This window comes from Mytilus edulis, chromosome 10 (genome assembly GCF_963676685.1).
Source record: "Mytilus edulis chromosome 10, xbMytEdul2.2, whole genome shotgun sequence".
NCBI classification, from domain to species: domain Eukaryota; kingdom Metazoa; phylum Mollusca; class Bivalvia; order Mytilida; family Mytilidae; genus Mytilus; species Mytilus edulis.
Window position 1 is genome coordinate 80,734,737 of NC_092353.1, and position 23,886 is coordinate 80,758,622.

The window sequence follows — 23,886 nt, forward strand, 5'->3', positions numbered from 1 at the left end:
CTTCGTACGGACCGTTAGACCTAGACTATTAAAACAGCACATTTTGCACTCTTTTAAAGCATTTATCCACTTTTCTTTGTGTTCAGAGTTCACAAATGAGTAAAACACATGAAATAAATACCACAAACACAAATAGATATCAGAAAAAAAATGTCAGAGAAAAATTAAGGATGCTGCTTTTGCAAAAATATTGAAAAAAGTGAAAAAGCTACTTTTTGGGCATATCAGCTGAAAAGGGACTTTTTTTTACAAATTTCTATCAAATAAAAGTGGAAATCATTTCTTCTCATATAGTTTGACAAATCAATACCAATATATCATTCAGAGAAGTTGTCAAAGTATAAATTCAAAATTTGCTGAAATGCACCTCTTAGGCCCGAGACCACAATTAATTCCTCTATCATTTCTTTATAACGTTTTGTCTCATTAAAAAAAATTGAACTGTTCTTTTTGGCAGATCTTTTGTGTGTGTAATGTACAGTACAAGTCCAAAAATATGTCCAAGTTTCAGAAACATTGCATGTTTACAACTTACAAATTTAGCCAATACACATCCATACCCCTATGGACAAGTCAAGAGATGTTCCGAAAACTGTAAATATCACCTTTTTGCACCTGACCTAATCACTCTTTCCATATCAAAATCAGTTAAAATAAAACATCTAAAAAATTATTTCACCTCTCTTCTTTCATTTCCACCTTATAAAAGCTAAGAAATGTTTGAGAAAAGGAAAGAAAAAAATTTAAGAAGAAATACACTTAAATTAAAGGGAACTATATTCGTGAACAACGAAAAGCGGGGTCATTAATTGTGGTCTTGGGCCATGTGCCGATTAAGTTCAAAATGTAAAACATTAACGGAAGCAGGACAAGTCGCCCCACTGGCAAGTCGCCCCACACCTAATCGCCCCACTTTTTCACCAACTCGCCCCACTTTAAAAAAAAACGCCCCAACCTGGATTACCAAATCGCCCCACTTTTTAAAAAATCGTCCCACATGTGAAATTGGTTTAATCATGTTAAATATTTATTTTAACTCTATTCATACTTGTACTATTCATAAGTGGAAATATTAATACTCACTTCTTACTGCTATATTAAAAAAAGGGAATAATATAAGAAGTTTCTATAAGGTTTTCAAGGGGATAGCATCTTTTTCCATAAGTGGGGCGAGTTGGCAGGAGTAATATTCATGGAATTTAACTTATATACAATGGGATAACATCTTTTTCCATAAGTGGGGCGAGTTGGCATTACTACATTCATCCTGGTTAATAATATATTAATCTAGATATTATCGTTTTCCATAAGTGGGGCGAGTTCGCAGGAGTAATATTCACGGAATTTAACTTATATACAACGGGATAACATCTTTTTCCATAAGTGGGGCGAGTTGGCTTTACTAAATTCATCCTGGTTAATAATATATTAATAATATATTAATCTAGATTTTATCGTTTTCCATTCAGTGGGGCAAGTTTTCAGGAGTAATATTAACGGGATTTAACACATTTCACAAGTGGGCCGATTTTTTAAAAAGTGGGGCGATTTGGTAATCCAGGTTGGGGCGTTTTTTTTTTAAAGTGGGGCGAGTTGGTGAAAAAGTGGGGCGATTAGGAGTGGGGCGACTTGCCAGTGGGGCGACTTGTCATGGATTCACATTAACGACGACGACAGACGACAACGGACGACAGACGCCAAGTGATGAGAAAAGCTCACTAGCTAAAAAGATGGCTAAATCAGATATATTAAGGAAGTGTAACCCTATGCTTTGAAGAATTTCTGAAAATTTCACATCAAATATATTCCCTGAAAAATATAACAGATTTAAGGCCCTTATTTAGCAATGCTTAATTAACTTTCATTAGTGACCTTAAAGAACTTCTCACTTGAAGTGGGCAAGGGGGATAACTCTTTAGAACTGTTTAGGAATGCAAGTTCAACTTTAGTTAATTTTACCCTGTATAGAATATAAAGTTCTGACTTGGAAAAGGAAAGTGTATGCTTTGTAACTGGTAAGGATGGCAAGTTTAACATGGTTTGAAGTTGCCCTGTCTAAAATCTACTTTCCATGGGCAAGGGGAAACTTTAAACTTGCCTCTTATTTCTACCCCTGTTAAGCATCTACCTGAATCTTACATGAATGGCAAGTTAAACTTGGTTTGAAGTTGCCTAGTCTAAAATCTACTTGCCATGGGCATTAGGGGGAAACTATAACTTGTCTTTTATTTCTACCCCTGTTAGGCATCATGATCTACCTAAATCTTATATGAATGGACAATGAGTTACAACTGCTAATAGTGTCTGAATTCCATCAGAAATTTGAATCAAGATTTTAGTCTGTGAGCTAATTCAGTAAAGCCTAATAAAAATTGCATTTGTTTCCGCTAACCTTACCTACGTACCTAACTTTTACTATACTCTTAAGGTTGTTACATGTATAGGTAATTTTTTAACATGCACTACTAAAGTTTTACTGTTTCCCCAGTTTTAAAGAGTGCAAAAGAATTATATGTTTCCCCTTCTGACCGTCCCCAATTGATATTCCTATATTTTCCCCCTACCTACCTACCCTATTTTTTCAGTATGTTAGCTGAAACTGGGTTGTTTTTCTTTTTATTAGGCCTTATCAGTAGGTTAGGCTGTCAAATAGTAGACCATTTAGGGTTTTAAACAAATATATAAAAGATCATATAACCCATTTGAAAGTTAGAGATATGCTTTCTCACACATCTCACAAGTTCAAAGTGTTCGATTACTTTTAACTTACACCTCCTAGGCCGAAAGATGTGTCAAAATATTATCTGATGAGTATATCCATAAAGAAGTGATTATTACACGCAAAAAATAAAATTTTCAAAAAAAAATTTGTTCCTCTGATATCCTGGAATTTCTTATAGAAAAATTTATAATTTTCCTTTTAAGATGCTATCGTGTTATTAAACGATTATCTAAACCTAACATTTTACACATGTATGGGATTAAGTAACAGTAGAAAATCAATCGTCTTTGGCCTTAGATCCCCAGCCAGGAGTTATATAAGGCTTAACACAAAGAGAAAGTCAGATCAAAAGTGGATTACCAATGTATCAACACTCGTGAAATGTTTCCGATGAATGACAGAAAATCGATGCGTAATCCGTATATCATCGTCACATTTCAGCCCTGTAAAGATCATATTTATTCTTATTTGTCTTTAATATTTTAAGATTCTGGTGAAGAAAGTATTTTTGTGAAAACGATGACAAAACAGAATTATTTCAGTAAATACTGACAGATGTCGTTAGGTGAGCATTTTTTTTTTTATCAATTACAGTTTTATATTCAATTTCTGTTATATTTTCCAGTCATTTGAAGGGAGAAGTTGATAACGGGTTGAAAGTTTGGATTAAACTGCATTCAAACATAATCATATTTCAGAGTCTAGAAAAACACATATGAAAATAGCAAATCAAAAGCAAACACTATAAATTCATAACTTTTGCATGCATTTATAACTAAGATTGTTGATCCATGACAAAAAAGCCATAAATAACAAATGTGAAACAATTAGCAATATGTACATTTAGCAAAAGCAAAAAGACATATCTTACAAACAAACAAGTAAGGAAGTTTTCACACATCAATCATAGCAATTCATTCTTTATCTAAATCTAATTCCCCTAAAAATGAAGAATATTTTGCCTCTGCTTGTAAATATTTTGCAAATTTTGCAATTTTTCAATAAATAAAGGGACAAAACTCAAGAAAGGTGTAAGTGACATCACCCGTAATACGGTAATAGTATAGTGTATTAGTTTCATAATATTTGGTTGAGGGAAAAACTGAATTAAAATTGCATATGTTTCACAATTTTTCCATGAATTTATGAAGGGACGTGAATGTTGAAAGTGTCAAGTCACTACCCATATTCTAGCTTTGAGGCAAACTTATTTTAGGAAAGAAGGACAGACAAGGGTAAAATTGACTGCCCCCATCCACAGTGACCGAGTGGGGGCATGAAAATATGTGATCTACTTACGTAACCAAGTCAAAATTCTATTTACATTCCACATACCATGCTTATTCCATTTTCTCTCAAGGCAAGGATTCAGTTTTCCAAACAAAAGAGTTGCTTCCCTTTGATAAAAACAATGAAATTGAAGTAAATCAGTACGGTACTTAGGAAATTGACAGTTTATAACAAATGTATTTTGATTAATAAAATTTCACCACATAAAATTACAATTTTAACCATTTCTATTGAAAAAGGGTTTTGTTATTTTGTTTTTTGTACTTTGAAGGTTTTTTTCTTGTTAAACACACATATATGAGTTTTCTCTTGTATATCTTTATCAAATTTAATCTAGTCAACAATAAAACATGGAACATTAGTGATTAAATGAGAATATGATGTAAAAAATACTAATGAAATAAAGTATACTGTAGTCTAATTGAAAAAATACTGTAGATTGTAGACAGTTAAGGGGTTAAAAAAGTGCGTGTCCGAGGTCCAAGGATTTAGACTAGTCTTTTCTGAAAGTGACCCTAAAATTTTAAATAAATAAAGCCAACAACCTCCTTCATTAGGAAAAAAGTATGACTTTCCTAAGTTAGACCTTTCATTCTTAAAAGCAAATTCAAACACCTACAGTTCTAAAATTTTCATACAAATTTAATATTAAATTATAACCAAATTTCATCCATGTTATTTCAAAGAAATAAAACAGTTAACACTTAAAGAGAATTTTTTTTATTACCCTTCATCTTTATCAATTATCTGTACATGTATAACTAAAAATATTACTTCATAAGATATTTCTGTCTGCAGTTACTGAGTAGTACAATGGGAGATAATCCATTAATTAATATAGGGTTTCCACCTATCATACAATTAACTCAAAAATATTAATAACACATAAATTGCTCATTCTTTACTTTTCTATGTTTTGATTATGTTCAAAGTAGCATTAAACATCAATCAAGCAAACTATATAAAAAAGAAGATGTGGTATGATTGCCAATGAGACAACTGTCCACAAGAGACCAAAATGACACAGACAGAACTATAGGTCACTGTACGGCCTTCAACAATGAACAAAGCCCATATCGCAAATTCAGCTATAAAAGGCCCCGATATGACAATGTGAAACAATTCAAATGAGAAAACTAATGTGTATTTGTGGTTTTTGTTGTTGTTTATATATAAGCTATGGCTTTGTAATTTTTTCATCAACTTATAAATAAATCATTATGCACATTGTATGGCCAGTCTCACTTTTATAAATAGTCTGCTTAGAGTATACAGAAAATATGTCAAAATGCATATACTGTTGTAAATTTTACCTTCTTTTTTTTTTAATTGGTCAATTTATATATCACACTAACTTAATAAAATTCAATTGGTAAATATATTCAATTCAATTCAAATTGCAAAAAGATGTTAAATCTAGATTCTAAAAATGTTTTATTTAAAAATAAGACATTGAAATGTTATTACTATACATTTTATTATTCTTATATTTTGGATATTGTTTTAGCTTAATATACTTTTTCCGAAATTCTCAAGAAAAAAAAAGAAAAAAAAGGAATTGATATTTTTTCCCCTATTTATCACTTCTTAAAGCCAGAGCTTGAGAAAGGCTCACTTATTGTACAGTTGGGATTCCAAAAGATTTTCTCTTTTTAGGTAAGGTTCAAGAAACGATCCTCCTGCAATCTCATTACAAATACCAGATCGGCAGGAGTGATTGATATAAGATTACTTACGATTATTTTATATTAAAGGGTCACAAAATAAACAACAAATGACCGACAAAAGTAAACACATCTTTTTACAAAATCTGTGAAATATTATACAAATATGTTGACTTAGACAACACGGTTAGTTTTCTAAATTCTTCGGTAAATCTGTTTACTTATGGTCCGTGTGAATCATCAACAAGATGTAAGATTAATGACACTGTCGTCTGATCAGGTGTTAAAATAACTAAAACGGAAAGTGTAGCTATCGTACCAACTTTTCCCTCCGGATTCCATCATTGTTTTCTACATTTGCTCTCCTGCATGTGAAATCCTGATCAAATCGTAGTGATGATAATCGAAAGAAAAAATTTCGGGAAAACTGATTGCACCTGTTAATGTTTTTATAAACTGATTCAATATCAAAAGCATAGACTGTTTCAGTTGTGAAGATTCACTGTCAAAAGATCAAAGGGCTATAGAAATTAATAACTATTTCTTTTTTTCTCAACAATGACATTTTTGTTTTAAGAGATATTAATTAATATCTTTAGAACTTTATTAAATTTGGAATGTCCTATATATGTCTGACAGATAAAATTAAGCTTGGTAAGAACAGTTGGATTTAAGATTTTATGTAATGAACTGTCATAAACAGAAATATTACTTTTAACAGCACTGTCAGTGACTAGATATTTAATTTATCGTTAGATCTTTTAACAGGGCTTAAGCTAAGATTTCAACATAAAAAGTTAAAATAATTGAATATTTTTTTCTTTGCTTCAAAACATTTTCATTGTAAATTGGAATATTGGATAATGCTTTAAGTCATTAAAAGTCAGTTTGATTCAATTATGTCAAAATCAGCCCAAAACTTTGCTGATACATTTTTGACTTGCAAGACAATAATTTGACTTCATCTATATCCATATGCATGTAACCTTTGATTTAACTTCAGTTCAAGATAATTCAGAATGTGCTCAACAAGATCAGTTATTGAATAGAATGTCAGGCTAAAGTACAATAGATGTTTTTTTTCTCTTATAATATGACATCCAATAGAAAAACACTGTTAGGCCAACATTAAAAATATCTTTGTTCCCCTCCCCGACTGAGGTTATCAGGGTATGGGTAGGTATGTTACGGCAAATTTTTTTATTTTATTTCTTGATATAATTTTTTCTTTATTGAATTTTTACAAAATTTAACAGGTAAGATAAGTCAAGAAAAGTGGCGATTTTACCAGGTCGGTCGGGGGAGGGGAAACAAACAATATTTCATTTTTGGCCTTATGCTATTGCATGTGCTATCAATATCTATCTATTGTGGATTAATTATTATTTGTTGGATACCAATTTTCGTGGTTTTCATGGGTGCAGGTAAACCTCATAATTAAATGTTCAACAAAGGACAAAATTTCTTTAGGTTTGTATGCAGACCACAGCAAAACAACGAAATTAAATATCCAGGAACATACAAGTTTTCTGATATCCACGAAATTGGTACCCACGAAAATAATTCATGTTTAAACTAGGGTCACATGCCAGTCTGCAATCTTAGAAAGTCATGTGAACCATTGATTAATGTCTATTCATTTTTGTTTTTGAGTATCAATTTTTTGTGGATTGAGTAAATCTTGCAAAAATTTCTTAGAAATTTGATTTCCTGATTTTGAAAATCTCTGCATACAAAGCATATAGAAAATGTGTACTTAGTTAAATATTTGAATTTGTGACTCACATGTACCCAAGAAATAAACGAAAATTGGTATCCAAGAAGATCAGAAAACATGATATCTATAATACTAAAATTACGAGGTCCAATTTGTCAGCCGTCATCACGTAAAAACGACGAATCAAAGAATTCAACTTTATATATAACTAATATAGTACAAAGGTGTAGATTAAAAATTACACCACTCCAGGCCGTTTTGTTTTCCACGTAATTAATATTGCCAATAATTAAGAAGTTCCGGGTTGAGTCCGATACCGATACCAATAGTATATTCACCTGTTACATATTACCTTATTTGTACGTTCCGCATCTGACAGGCGCACCACCAAACGATGTATTCAGGATTAATATGCTATATACACGGGTCATATTCACAGGGTTGACACTACTAGATTGTCAAATTGTTACCTATTGTAGCATTTTAATCAGGTAAACTTTCTAAGATAACAATACGAATACTAAAGATCTGGACTAAAATAAGGCGTATAGGTACAGTTTTCAATTTGTTAGCGGGCATGATGTAAAACAGCGAATCAAAGAATTCAACTTTATAACTAATATAGGACAATGCTGTTGATTAAAAAATATTCCATTCCAGAACCTTTTGTTTTCCAACTAATTTATATAACCAACAATTGATAAGTTCCAGTTCGACGGATTCAAACAGAAAGATTTGAAAGCAGAGAAAACTGCGTATCTTATAATCGGCATGACTTTATCAGATGACAATACTAATATCAAAATAAGGCTTGCGCATAGTTATATACTTTAATTCAGTCACGGACCCGCGATATCACGGGTGTGTTCTAGTGTAGTTTAAAGCTAGGGAAAAAAAGACCACAGGATAATGACATTTACAACCAGACGGAGAAAAAGACTAACATTTTCCATCTAGGGACCAACTTGGCTCCACATATGCTTTATGAAAGTAATATAGACCTTTCAAGCCAAAATTTAGTTGCCTAGCCCAAAATTTAATAAACTATAGACTACGGCATCTAGGGACCAACTTGGCTCCACATCTGCTTTATGAAAGTAATATAGACCTTTCAAGCCAAAATTTAGTTGCCTAGCCCAAAATTTAATAAACTATAGACTACGGCATCTAGGGACCAACTTGGCTCCACATCTGCTTTATGAAAGTAATATAGACCTTTCAAGCCAAAATTTAGTTGCCTAGCCCAAAATTTAATAAACTATAGACTACGGCATCTAGGGACCAACTTGGCTCCACATCTGCTTTATGAAAGTAATATAGACCTTTCAAGCCAAAATTTAGTTGCCTAGCCCAAAATTTAATAAACTATAGACTACGGCATCTAGGGACCAACTTGGCTCCACATCTGCTTTATGAAAGTAATATAGACCTTTCAAGCCAAAATTTAGTTGCCTAGCCCAAAATTTAATAAACTATAGACTACGGCATCTAGGGACCAACTTGGCTCCACATCTGCTTTATGAAAGTAATATAGACCTTTCAAGCCAAAATTTAGTTGCCTAGCCCAAAATTTAATAAACTATAGACTACGGCATCTAGGGACCAACTTGGCTCCACATCTGCTTTATGAAAGTAATATAGACCTTTCAAGCCAAAATTTAGTTGCCTAGCCCAAAATTTAGTAAACTATAGACTACGGCATCTAGGGACCAACTTGGCTCCACATATGCTTTATGAAAGTAATATAGACCTTTCAAGCTGAAATTTAGTTGCCTAGCCCAAAATTTAGTAAACTAGACTACGGGGCCCTGCTTATTGTTTTCCCTGCTAAACATTTTGGTCACATGATCTAGTGATATAAACTTCCCGTTTCAAGCTTCTAACTAGGAAGCCAAAATCTGTTAAGGGATGGTGACAGAAAGAGGCCAGAATATAAAATATCTTTATGAAGTGCATTATGGAGATAATAACCTAATAGACAGCTACCAGTAGACATATCTAATTATCTTTAATTATGTTCATGTTTAATTAGACAAAACCAATGCAAATTCATCTTAAAACCATGGAGAGAAAAAAGAAGTCAAAATTACTATTAGTTTTTATTGATATGACAAAAAATAAGATAGTTATGTCCATAACTACAGAGTTGTACAAAGGGAGATAATCAACACATTAATTTAATGATTTCCCTACCAAATCATTGAAGTTATTTAATATTATATAACTAAACTTAGGTTATAACTCAAGTTTTCTTACTATATAAGATAAAGGATATAGGTCTAAATGCATTGATTTAGTTTATAATTTATAATATAATATTCAACATTACTTTAGGTGTCAGACCACCAATTAAAAATCCCTATCTGTTCAACCAAATTTGGCAATTTTTACAACTTTCTAAATATTTTACCTTTAATTAAAAATTAAACTTTATAGAAACCAGGTATATCTTGAATTGTACATGTATCACCTTTCTACATGCCAATTTTCAACCTACCTTTAAAGACTTATAAGAAAAATCTGACCTTCAAAACCGAGGTACTCCAACCAAAAACAAACCCTGGAAATCTTAAATTGGTACATGTATACTATAGAGCGCATAAATCCTGAATTTCAAATGCAAACTCATAGACAATTGAATTTTGGCTCAAAATGGTCTAAATATATTTCTCTTTCACCAAAAGATTCATTTCTGCAAATTTGTTTGTTAGTTTAGCTAAACAATGACATCAAAAGCACGATTTTGTGTCAGAGTAGGGCTACTTTTACATATATTCTAAATTGGAGGGAGTAAGTATTTGGCTATCTAACACCTTTACATATAAAAATTCCTTCAACTTTTTTTTGTTGTTATCTTGATTTAATTGTCTTTGCCTGATTGTTTTAAAGATTTGAATATTGGTAAACTGCTGTGGCCTTAACATATCTAGGTTAACATTTTAACCAGGCCCATAGATTTTCTCTTAATGCTTGACTCTTGTTCCTTTTATATTCATTGTACATTATATAGGGAACCAGGATTCACTACCAAATGTGTTATTCAAGTTTAAGTGGAGGCTTATAAAAAAGCTTATCAGAAAAACCCAAAACACACAATGATTATGAAGTTTTTGTCTTAATTAAATTGAAAAATTATGCCTCACTACAATTAGATTAAAGAACTTTTATGTGTTTCGTTTGGTGCTGGGATGATTTGAAACGTCAACAAGTTTATCAAATTTTGGATAATACTAATATAGATTTATTAATTTAAGTTTATAAGCCTAGCTGAGTTCTAAGAAACTTCCAAAGAGTTACACTGAGCCAGTCATGTTGACTCTCGTTTAAATTATTTACATTGTCATTTCGGGTCCTTTTATTGTGGACAATGTGGTATGGACGTTGCTCATTGTTGAAGGCTGTACAGTGACCATTAGTTGTTAATTTCTGTGTCATTTGGTCTCTTGTGGAGAGTTGTCTCATTGGCAATCATTCATCATCTTCTTCTTTTTATATCTTATTGTTCCACAAATTTCCTACCTATTTTATTAATAAATCTAGAACTAGTTTAAAGATTTTGCTTGCATTGACTTATGTTGTTACATATGTTTTATCATTTACCCACCTGTCTATCATCAGAACATTATTTCCTACAGGCAGCACCACATTGCACCATTGTGTTATTCTTGCAGACATAATATTACATCAAAATGAAAACACAAAGCCTACAAAATAAAATTAAACTCTCTTAATATTTAATATACAATCTTTATTATAGATCTAATCTATATTATAGATCTATATAAGCATTTTTCTTACTGCCTTTAAGTAAAGGTATAGTTTTAAACATTCAAATCCCCTGTTGATGATTTTCATTCATAACTGTATTATAAAATAAGGCTTGAGTTATCTCCCCTACCACTGTAGTGTATCTGCTAAAGATAAATTATTTCAGGAATGTCATGGCAACTGCTTCTGTATCTGATTAACATAATGAGAAAACTTTTACTGGAATCAAGTCATGGCCAGGTAAGATGATATTAGTGTTGATCAAGTATTGTATAACCTTAACAATGTTCATTCCTTGATGCAACATTCCTCCACAAATAATCCTCATCCTACCCGGTAATTAAAAAAGCAAGTTAAAACTATGTATTTAATATATATTATTTACTATTATTAGGAAGGGTGTCAAAGTCAAAGTTAAGAAAAAACTTATTTTATGATCATCATAAAAATTCTTCATAAATGAAAGGTTTATAAAGACTTAAAAATTTAATTCAGCTATTAACTGTTATGTATGATCAGAGGCCTCTTTATCTTATGTGGTTTTTTTTTAATAAATTTCATCCTCACTTATTAACTTAGCTCTAAAGTTTTTTAGTTTGTTGTTTAACAAATTTGTAATCTGAAAGGTTAATTTGGGTTGGTAATTTCAAGAACATAAAGATCTCAGAATACAGTAACTGATTTAATAAAATAGATTTAATTATGAGTGCTGTAAAAACAAACTATTCTTAGATCACAAAACACAGCAATTGATGTGCAATCAGTGATGTTTATGTATTTATGTAACAGCCACTGTGTTCTGTCAGTTACTTTGTTCCGGCAGAACTTTTCAACTAGTTGTTTTATTCTGAGTGGAGTCGAAAAGTTCCAGTAAAAAGTAACTAGTTGAATAGTTCTGGCGAAACAGAACAACTAGTTACATTGTTCCGAATATACCACATTTCGTCCTTTTTGTAGAAAGAGGGAGAAGAATGAGTATCAGTATATAAGAGCAAATCATTAATTTACAAGAATACCCAACGCACTGAAACAGTTTCTTAAATTGGGGACAAATATGAAAAAAGGGGCATGGAACTTTATTTTTGCATAGCATTAACATTTACATGCTTTCTGAGAAGGTAGATAGCCTTGCAGATATTTTTTATTTTATTTCAGTGATAATTTGATCTGTTGGGACTGCAGGAATAAGAAAATAGACCTAACTAATTTCTGTTCATTTCTGAAGTTTGAAAAATTATGTCAGCAGATCCATAAAATTATAAACTATGTTCTTACAAACTTAAATCTTTGGTAAAAAACAATTTATAAAAAAATAAATAAAAAAGCTTTGAGCAACTCAAGTCACAGGCACTTGTTTCTGTCAATATGGGGTTTACTCTTCATAAACCCATACATGAAAGGTGATTTTTTTTGTACGGGTATGGATAGTAAACCCCATAGTGCCTGTGTCGGACTCAAGTATATAACTGATCATAAATAAATTGATTTTGAGAAAATTATGAATAAAGTTAATAAATGCTTAGTTGCATAGTAAGTCCTCAAAATGACTAATAAAATATGTGGATCAGAACTTTTCATGATTTGCCTTCATCAGGAACATAACAATACCATGTGGATGATAAAGGCGATAAAAAATGAAAAACACATACGAGAAAGATGGAACAGCCAATCAACAGAGATATCAACCCAGGTTTATATTTTGTAATCATGATGTAAATAAATGGACAGGTTAAAGAATTAGACCCCAATTTAATGGAAATTACACCCCACCCCCTTTTTTCACCCAAAATATCAAATGGTCGCAAAACACTTTCAGTCATCCCCTTAGTTCATGCAGAGACATATATGTGTATACACAGGCACTTGTTTCTATCCATAGGAAGGTCGACTATCCATATAAATAGAACTTGGGACATATTGATTGGTCAACATCAAGCACAATACCAGGCAAACCTGACATACAACTTCACCAAAATCTCTTAGATATAATGAATGACACAAACCTACATCAAGTTGTCAATACACCAACAAGAAATGATCGCATACTAGATCTAATAATGATTAATAACCCAACATACATCAACAAAGTAACCACACTACCACCAATAGGTTCAAGCGACCATGATATTGTCTATGCCGAAGCAGACATCTGGCTTAAGAGAATAAGAGAAACCCCACAAAAAGTATACAAGTATAACAAAGCCAACTGGGACGAAATTAAACTTGACATAGGTACCATCTACAAATCAATCATTGACAACTATGATTCTCTTACCACCAATGAGCTATGGGAACTATTTAAAACCAAACTCATCAGCTCTGTCGAAAAACACATTCCATCAAAAATCCTACGAAACAAACATCGATTACCGTGGATATCTGATAAATTAAGACGACAAATAAACAAGAAAAACAAACTTTACAAAAAGCGAAAAAACAGCGAATACACGGAGAAATATAAAAAGATGAAAGCTCAGGTACAAAAAGATCAAAGGAAAGCCTACTGGGAATATATTGAAAAACTTATATGTGATCTTCCAATTAATGAACCAGACATTCAAATACAAAATCAGAGCAAACCTAAGAAACTCTTTCAATACATCAAGTCAATAAGAACTGACAAATCTGGTATCTCTGCACTAAAGAAAGACGGCAACAACATTACAGACGCCACAGAGAAAGCAAATCTCTTAAACGAACAGTTTCAATCTGTATTTACCCCAGTTACAGATGACCCAATACCAAACAAAGGCATCAGTTCACATCCTAATATCAGCGAATTACATATAACACCAAATGGGATCGAAAAACTCTTAAATAAGATCAACCCACATAAAGCCACCGGCCCAGATAACATCAGTGGCCGCTTACTGAAAGAAATGAAGACAGAAATTGCACCAATACTATGCTTAATCTTTAACAAATCATACAACACTGGTATTACACCTAACGACTGGAAACACGCTAGAGTCGCACCAGCATATAAAAAAGGGGATAAGCATAAACCGGTCAATTATAGACCTATTTCATTAACTTGTATTTGCTGCAAGTTAATGGAACACATAGTAACATCACACATTATGAAACATCTCGAATCAAATAACATCTTGTACGACCTTCAACATGGCTTTCGGCACTCTCGTTCTTGTGAGACACAACTTCTCTCCTTCATTCAAGAACTTCAATCCACAAACAATTCAAATACACAAACAGACCTTGTAATAATGGACTTTGCGAAAGCCTTTGATAAAGTTCCGCATCGTCACTTACTATACAAATTACACTATTTTGGCATTAATGGAAACACTTTAAATTGGATCTCTGCATTTCTCTCTGATCGAACCCAGACAGTTGTTCTGGATGGAAGATCATCAAGCACAGTCCCAGTCACCTCTGGGGTTCCTCAAGGTACTGTCTTAGGTCCTGTCTTATTCTTGGCATATATCAACGACCTTCCAGACTACTTTACACATAGCAAACTAAGACTATTTGCTGATGACAGTATCATATACATGCCAGTTAAATCCCAGAGTGACTGCCTAAAACTGCAAGCTGACCTTGACGCAGCTGCAAAATGGGAAGAGGACTGGCTGATGGCCTTCCACCCAGACAAGTGTAATGTTCTCTCTGTAACAACTAAATGTCAACCTTTAAAACATAATTACACTCTCCACAATCATATACTAGAATCTGTTACATCTGCTAAGTACTTAGGCATCACATTACAATCAAACCTTAAATGGGACAAACACATAGATGACAATATATCAAAGGCCAACAAAACTCTCGGCTTCCTTCGAAGAAATCTGAAAACATCTAATCAAAACATCAAGAGCCAGGCATACCAAGCACTTGTCCGTCCCAAACTCGAATACTCTTGCTCAGTTTGGGACCCCCACACTTCAGAATCTATTTCAAAGATAGAGATGGTCGGTCCAAAGGCGAGCTGCTCGGTATGCCTGCAACAGGTATCATAATACTAGTAGTGTATCAAACATGCTGAACACACTAAACTGGCCTATTTTGACACAACGCAGACTGCGTGCACGACTGCCACTGGTTATGATGTACAAGATCACACATCAACTTGTTGCTATACCATCTAGCACAATTCTCATTCCATCAGACTCAAGAACCAGAAAACATCATTCTCACACCTTCAGACATATTTATACATCAAAAGACTCGTACAGATTTTCATTCTTCCCATACACAATAACTCAATGGAATCTTTTACCAACCACAGTAGTAAATACACAGACAGTCGACTCTTTCAGAGATCAGCTGTTCTCTCCACTATTATTTAAAAAACTTCATCTCATGTACATAGTTTTAATCACTACATCTGTTCTTTGCACTGTTTGTAAATATAACTTAATTTTAATAAATAGGCCACGTATGCACCAGTTATTAATCATCTTTATTCAGATGGAAAACTGGAAAACTTAAAGAAGAAGAAGAAGAAGTCGACCTTGCTGTGGATAGAAACAAGTGCCTATGTGTGTATATATGTCTCTGGTTCATGTCGTGCAAGAAAATTAGACAATTTACCTGCTTTATAGATAAACAATTCAAAATAGAAAGTTTGTAAATTCCATCATTCAAATGACTGGCTGATGTAGAAAATAACTTGCACTTTGACTTTCCATGACTTCCATGTGTGAAAAAATGCGTATAGTAAAGTGTTCATTTTACCCTATGTACTATAATCGAGTACACCGTCAGTTGCGACTCAAGGTTCATGTGGACCCTTTGGCTAAAATGGACGTATTTTAACCTCAAAATTTACCTGCGCATCTGTAAAAATGTTAAGGCATTACATGCCCTAGATAAATAGAATTCAAATGCAAAAATTGTATGATTCAGAAAATTCATAACTTAACTGGATTTTGTTGTGCACTTTTTTCGTCCCTGCAGAAGCTGATAAAATTAGCAAACAGTTGAGTTTTCCTTGATATGGTCCATTCAGGTACCAGGGGCGGATGCAGGAATTTTCGAAAGGGGGGGTGCTAACCCAGGGCAAAGGGGGGTGCAGGGGGGGTGCAAAACATACGTCCCGATACAAATGCATTGATCGGCAAAAATAAAGGGGGGTGCGCACCCCCGGAACCCCCCCCCCCCCCCCTGGATCCGCCACTGGGTACACAGTTTAAATCACCAATTATTGTCAGGTATCTATTGTCTATGTCAATCAGTACAGCTCACTTCAATTATTATCTGTGGGGAAGTTCTCAAACCTGTTTCACAACTTAAATAATTTATTTTGGCACCATCTGGAGAAATGAAAAAAAGTGAACTGCAAAATCCTGCTATGGGTTAAATAGCATCACTGCCTTGTGATTTGATTTTTGAATCAAAGGCTATGGAAGTAAATCCAGACAGAAAATCCGGGTAGATGGAACTCGTTAGCAACAGCAATCGTCTAAGGGATGGAATCCCCTACAGAAAAGCCACAGGTCCTCCGCCATTGCCGGTCTCAAGCACGGATGAGAAAGGGAGGAGAGTTATGCATAGGGCCAGCACCCCTATCATGTAAAAAAAAACCTACGCTACGGAAACCACACTAGTAAATCAAAATAACTTCACCGGTACTCAAGGAGACATTCATCAGACTATTGATGGAATGACTGTTATTAGTGAAAGCAGAGATGAAGCTAATAACACGAGAAATGGACTTCTGAGGCCAAAATCCCTACTTAGAGTGGGTGGATGGAATGTCCGCACCATGTACGAAGTAGGAAAAACTGCGCAAATTGAAAAAGAAATGTTGAACTATAACATCGATATACTGGGCATAAGTGAATGCAGATGGACAGGTTATGGGTCAGTTATAACAACAAATGGACAGAAGATAGTTTACTCTGGGAGAAAAGATAATATCCATAGAGAAGGTGTAGCCATCATAATGAATAAGCAAGCAAGTAAAGCTCTTATAGAATGGAAACCTATAGATGAGAGAATAATAACAGCTAGATTCCACTCAAAATATGTTAAACTTACTCTGATTCAATGCTATGCACCAACTAATGAAGCAGACATTGAAACTAAAACCGACTTCTATGAAAAGCTCAGAAGTGTAATGGAAGGAGTACATGCCCATGATGTTGTACTGGTTAATGGAGACTTAAATGCCAAAGTAGGTAATGACAATATCGGAGTGGAGAGAATAATGGGTAACAACGGATGTGGAACTTGTAATGAAAACGGAAACCTGCTGATTGAATTTTGTGGACTAAATGATCTGGTTATTGGTGGTACACTGTTCCAGCACAAAGAGATACATAAACTTACATGGACATCGCCAAACAGGAGAGACAAAAATCAAATTGACCATCTAATGATAAATGGCAGATGGCGGCACTCACTGAATGATGTATCTGTAAAAAGAGGGGCAGACTGTGGAAGTGACCACTTCCTGGTGATTGGCAAAATTAAATTGAAACTCAAGAAAGCTCCGAAGATAAACGAGCTGAGCAGGAAAACATTTGATCTTCAGAGACTGAAGGACAACAAAATAAGACAAAAATTTAATACTGAAATAAAAAACAGATACCAAGTACTCCGTGAAATTGATGACAATAATGAAAACATGGGTGAAAACATAACTGAAATTTGGGATAACATCAAGGACATTTATACTAAAACAGCTGAGAAAGTATTGGGGTTAAAGAACAGAAAAAGAAAACAGTGGCTGTCAGACAAGACTTGGGAAAACATCAAGGAAAGGAAAGCCATAAAAATGAAACTTAATGCATCTAAATCTAACAGATTGAAAACCAAATTGCAATCAGATTATAGGGATAAAGACAAAGAAGTTAAAAAAGGGGCAAAGAATGATAGGAGAAACTATGTGGAAGAACTTGCAAATGAAGCTGAAGAAGCGTCAAAGCGTGGAGAGCTCAGTGTAGTTTATAAAATCACCAGACAGCTCTGTGGAAAGTCCAGGAATGATGATGCACCAGTACTATCCAAAGAGGGGAAGCTACTAACTACAGACAAGGAAAAGTTAGATCGTTGGGCAGAACACTTTAAAACTATCCTAAATAGGGCGGAAACCAACAATGATATACCAGACATTCAACCGTTTGGAGATGCACTTGAAATAGACACAGAAGCTGTATGCAAAGATGAGATCCAAAAGGCAATAAGACAACTGAAAAATGGTAAAGCACCAGGCATAGATAACATCAGTGCAGAATTACTAAAATCAGACATACAATCAACAAGTGAGATACTACATTATCTATTTACGAGCATATGGATAGATGAAGAAATACCAACTGAATGGGACAAAGGAATCATTATTAAACTGCAAAAGAAGGGAGATCTGAAACTCTGCAACAACTGGCGAGGAATATCACTACTTTCAATTCCTAGTAAAGTATTCCTTAGAGTCATCAAGAATAGAATAACTGATTCCATTAACAGTAAGCTGCGTGAAGAACAGGCAGGTTTTAGAAATAACAGAGGCTGCATAGACCATCTATTTACCCTCCGAAACATCATAGAACAATCCATAGAGTGGCAGAACAAAATAATACTAAACTTCATTGACTTCCAAAGAGCATTTGATAGTGTTATAAGAGAATATATTTGGGACATACTAAGAGCATATGGAGTACCACCGAAAATAATCAAGCTGATAAAGATATTCTACGACAAGTATGAATGTAGTGTATTACACAATGGACAGCTTTCTGATTGGTTCTCGGTGGATACAGGCGTCAGACAAGGATGCATAATCTCTCCACTTCTCTTCTTAATAGTTGTTGATTGGTGTATGAGATCAACCTTAGGAAATGGAAACACTGGGATAAGATGGACACTCAACTCCTTTCTTGAAGATTTAGACTTTGCAGATGACATTTGCTTACTATCCAGCAACAGAGTACAAATGCAAAAGAAAACATCAAAACTGAACACTATGTCAAACAAACTGGGGCTCAAAATAAACATAGAGAAAACGAAAGTCATGTCTATCAACGACCAATCAAATAAAATCCCAATAAAGATTGGAGCCGTAAACATCGAGGAAATAGAAGACTTTACATACCTAGGCAGTGTAATAAGCAGTGATAATGGGACCACCAAAGACATCAAAGCAAGACTGAGTAAGGCTAGAACATCCTTTTGTCTACTCAGGCCAATCTGGAAATCGTCATCCCTTGCAAGAAACACAAAACTCAAAATATACAACAGCAATGTCAAATCTGTACTGCTTTATGGATCAGAATGTTGGAGAATTATACAAACTGACTTCAACAAACTGGCCGCATTCCACAATACCTGCTTAAGAAGAATATGCAAAATCTTTTGGCCAAACAAAATATCCAACCAGGAACTATTCAAACTGACAGCACAAAGAGACATAAGAGACGAAATAAAAACAAGAAGATGGAAATGGATAGGCCATGTCCTAAGGAAGGAACCAGCAAACATCGCTAAAGTGTCACTGAGGTGGACTCCAACTGGTAAGAGGAAAAGGGGGAGACCTAAAGAAACATGGAGAAGAACAGTGGAAAGCGAGATGAAGGAGGTTGGGATGTCTTGGCGAGAAGTAGAGAAGAAAGCACAAGACAGAGTGTTATGGAGAGAGCTAGTGTCGGCCTTATGTGCATCAAAGCACGAAGAGGATTAAGTAAGTAGTAAGTAGCAAAATCCTGGTAAGTTTTTATTTTTCTTAAAAATAAAACATATTTGAAATTTATTTATCTAGGGCATGCTATGCCTTAAAAAAAATACAGATGGGCAGTGTTGTCTGTGAATTACGGCCGTTTTAGCCAAAGGGTCCACATGAACCTTAAAAAACAACTTATACAACAACAACAAAACACAATTGCCATGAAAAAAACAAGAACTTTTTTGACAATAGTATTCTACTTCCTTATTTATATATCATTTTTAAATTAATAAAAAGGCAGTATTAATCACGGGAGTACACATATATTCTTTCAGGGGCGGATCCAGACATTCAAATACATTGATCGTCCAAAAAATAGGGGGGTTCCCCGTTTTTCCTGATGTTGAAAATTTCAATAGTCGGCATACAATTTAAGAATAATATCTATCACTTAATACATTTAATTTTTTCAGTGTTCTTGACAGTGTTAAAAACAACAACATTCCCATCTTAAAAGTTCTACTGAAGGTTCCACAAAGTATCAAGAAAAACGACCTTGACCTTGGTTTGTTGCAGGCTGCCAAATTGGGCCATACTGAGTGTGTAAGTTGTATCCTAGCGACAAAGTATGTATGTCAAGATATTTCAGACTCCCATGGCAATACACCACTCTTTCTATCAGTACAAGCTGATAAACCTGAAGTAGTGAAATTACTTGTTAATAATGGCGATACAATAAACACAAAGGGAGTCGGGAAATGCTCACCGTTGCACGTGGCAGCAAAACTTGGAAATGAAGAATGCCTTGACATATTAATCATTAATGGCGCTAACTTAAATTCCCGAGATTCTGTTGGAAATACTCCATTGATTCTTGCGGCAAAACACAGCCATCTTCTGATAATGCAAAAGCTCTTAAACGTAAAATGTGATATAAATTCAAAGAACAATGATGGTTGGACAGCACTACACTACTGCAGCCGTAAAGCCATGGGAGTGGACATTTTGTTGGAGGCCGGGGCAGATGTAAATATAGCAGATAGAGACAACATTACGCCACTTCTCATGGCGGCAACAGAAGGTTTTGATCGTGTTGTCAAAACTTTAATAAAAGCTGGTTGCCAGGTTAATATGGCAAGTAAACTTTCAAATAAGACGGCGCTCCACGTTTTAACATACAAAGGACATACAGACTGTGTTGGAAATCTGATTGAAGCAGGCGCTGACGTGAACATTTATGATTTCGAATATCATACACCTCTATGGTACGCTATTAAGAATAAACAGAATGAAATTGCTAAGTTTTTACTTCGAGCTAACTGCATGGTGGATACATTCCAATGTGCTGGACATATCCCGTTAGAAGAATGTCCCATTACGCTAGCACTTACATTGGATGCAGTAGACATAATTAAATTATTCATTTTAACAGGATACGACAAAGCTCACATGAAAACAGCACTTCAGACTGACGAAATGCGGGAAAAACTAAAGAAATTTGACATTGATCATTGGTTCGATCGTGCAAATGATATTAGGAGTTTAAAACACACTTGTAGAATATGGATTAGACATCATTTAGGTAACTCGTTCTATCACAATGTTATGGAGTTACCCATTCCACAAGTCATGAGAGATTTTATATTCATGAAAGAAATCGATGAAGATCACTAATTAAGATAGAAAAATAAACTACTTTACCAATTCCTTCGTTCTGTGGCCAACCTCCTGATTAAAAAGTTGACTTCATAGAATAATAAAATGACATTTAAGATAGCTGCTTTCCTTAAAAAAACGCAAACACACCAAACGAAGTGAAACCTATTGTCATATTCCTGACTAGGTACAGACATTTCCTTACGTATAAAATGATGGATTAAACCTGGTTTTATAGCTAGCTATCCTCTCACTTGTATGACAGTTGCATAAATTTTCTTTATATTGATAACGATGTATGAACAAAACAAACATATGTAAGTAACCTACCAGTTAAAATTAACTCTGCTGTATGCTATCAATAAAATGAGGGTTACTTAGTGATATGACATCATCAATACATGTGAAAATGAAATTAAAATATTTCGATAGATGCATGATTCTTTTGAGCGCTTAAGATGATTTTGTAACTGTGCAAGAACTTGAAGGCTCACACAACTCACGAGACGTTCTTAAGAATATGAGCGCATACACCCTAAGCAATATACGTTGCGGGCCGGGAAACTAAGTCTTCAGAACTTTACTTACAAAACTATTTAATCCCTAGATAAAAATGCATTAAAGGAAAGGCTAGAAAAGTCGAAGTACTTTGGACTGCGTTTAGCTTATTCCATATTGTGACATTTTCTCTGAATGCTGATGGGCGGATTCAGACATAGCAGGAGATGGTTAACTGTCGACACACCCTGTTTCGCTACCTTTACGGTTCATGCGATTACCTGTTAAGATGTATCTTCGTAATCGATTAATAAGAATTGAGCATCGATAAACTACTGCTGCATGACTTTACTCAGATAACAGTTTTTCGGAATTTTATGTTTCTGTTCTTTGAATGGTATGATAGAAGGATAGGGGTAGTTTTTATCTTTCTACTGTCGATTTCTCTTCTCATTTATTTTGTCTTTTTTCAAATTTCTTATGCACAACCCCTTTTATCACCTTTATCACTACAGTCGTCTTACGTTACCTTAATTGACAACCCTATGTGCATTGTATTGAAGTATTGTTTGTCATGTTGCTCTACATGACATGTGTCTGTTTGTTATCCATACATACAAGAATAAATAAACAAGATTTTGGTTAAGTTTCGGATTTTTAAATATTTTGGTATCGAGCATCAATGAAGAGACATTTATTGTCGAAATGCACATTTGGTGCAGTCAATTTGGAATCGTTTACGTTATTTAAAACAATCCATATAAAAATATACAAGCAGCAAACAAAAAATCACAAAAATACTGAACACCGAGGAAAATTTAAAACGTAAAGTTCCTTGTGAAAGGATGGAAAATAAAAAGCTCTGTCATATTCTGACTTAGTACAGGCATTTTCTAATGAAGAAAATGGTGGATAAAACCTGGTTTTATAGCTAGCTAAACCCCTCACTTGTATGACAGTCGTATAAAATTCCATTATATTGACAACGATGTGTGAACAAAACAAACAGACATTTTAGGTAAAAATGTATCAAAATTATCACATGTTGACATGAATTATCATTGATATGATCATAATTATAAATTTACTGATTACAAAACGTTAAAATACTAAGGTTTTCTAACTCAGGAATATATTACTTTAGCTGTATTTGGCAAAACTCTAGGAATGTTTGGTCCTCAGTGCTCTTCAACTTCGTACTTTATTTAGGCTTTTTAACATTGTTAGATTCGAGCGTCAGCGATATGTCTTTTGTAGACGAAACGTGCGTCTGGCGCAAATACAAAATTTCAATCCTGGTATCTATGATCAGTTTAATCATAAAACGTCCATGTTATCAAATAGTCACTCATTAGCGGGGTTTTTTTTATCACCTGAAACGCTCTGCTAGCTTCACGACATGAATCTCCCCATTTTTACTATCCTTTCCTTTACTTCCGATTAGCAGAAATCTTTTATTGTCAATGTATATTGTGTTGGCCATTCCTATATTTAAATCGTGAAGAAACTAACGCAAGTAGAATTCCTTTTATATTCAAAGCATGTGAAGCAAATGTTATTATTCTCCATCAGGAATATGTTATTCTTACATACTTTTGATTTTTAACCCTGTATGCTAACATTCCCATGAAAAATTTTAAAATTGTTTGTACGTACATTGAACGACAAATTTATGTGACGTATAAAATTTTCTGACGTCAGAGACTCAAATCAATAAACGTGTTCGTAGATAGTAGATGTTTTTGTGTTCTGTTAAATTGTTCCTTTTAAAATTGTTAAACGATGATGACTGATGTACCCATATTTTGACTATTATATTTATTGTGTCTTTTATTTAACGCACCAATGTAAAAATATCGGAAATTGATGAGACTGTCATTAAAGTGAGAGGGTTAGCGCTATAGAACCAGGTTTAATCCACCATTTTCTACATTTGAAAATGCCTGTACCA

The 23,886-nt window shown here is 34.0% G+C and overlaps 2 protein-coding genes across 3 annotated transcripts in view; one reads left to right on the top strand and one right to left on the bottom strand.

Moving 5' to 3' along the window:
• The window catches only part of LOC139492027 (PR domain zinc finger protein 1-like), a 116,891-nt gene extending 105,792 nt beyond the window's left edge, over window positions 1-11,099 (bottom strand). For both annotated transcript variants that reach the window (XM_071280082.1, XM_071280081.1), the window contains exons 1-2: window positions 10,998-11,099; window positions 4,022-4,119 (exon numbers count right to left, since the gene is read on the bottom strand). The gene's annotated coding sequence lies outside the window, so the exon portion shown is untranslated. The remainder of the gene's footprint in view (window positions 1-4,021; window positions 4,120-10,997) is intronic.
• Window positions 11,100-11,292: 193 nt separating this feature from the next.
• On the top strand, window positions 11,293-21,553 carry LOC139492028 (ankyrin homolog). The gene is made up of 2 exons (XM_071280087.1): window positions 11,293-11,401; window positions 20,255-21,553. The coding sequence occupies exons 1-2, from the start codon at window positions 11,394-11,396 to the stop codon at window positions 21,453-21,455; spliced, it is 1,209 nt and encodes a 402-aa protein (XP_071136188.1). The 5' UTR covers window positions 11,293-11,393; the 3' UTR covers window positions 21,456-21,553.
• The last annotated feature ends 2,333 nt before the right edge of the window (window positions 21,554-23,886 follow it).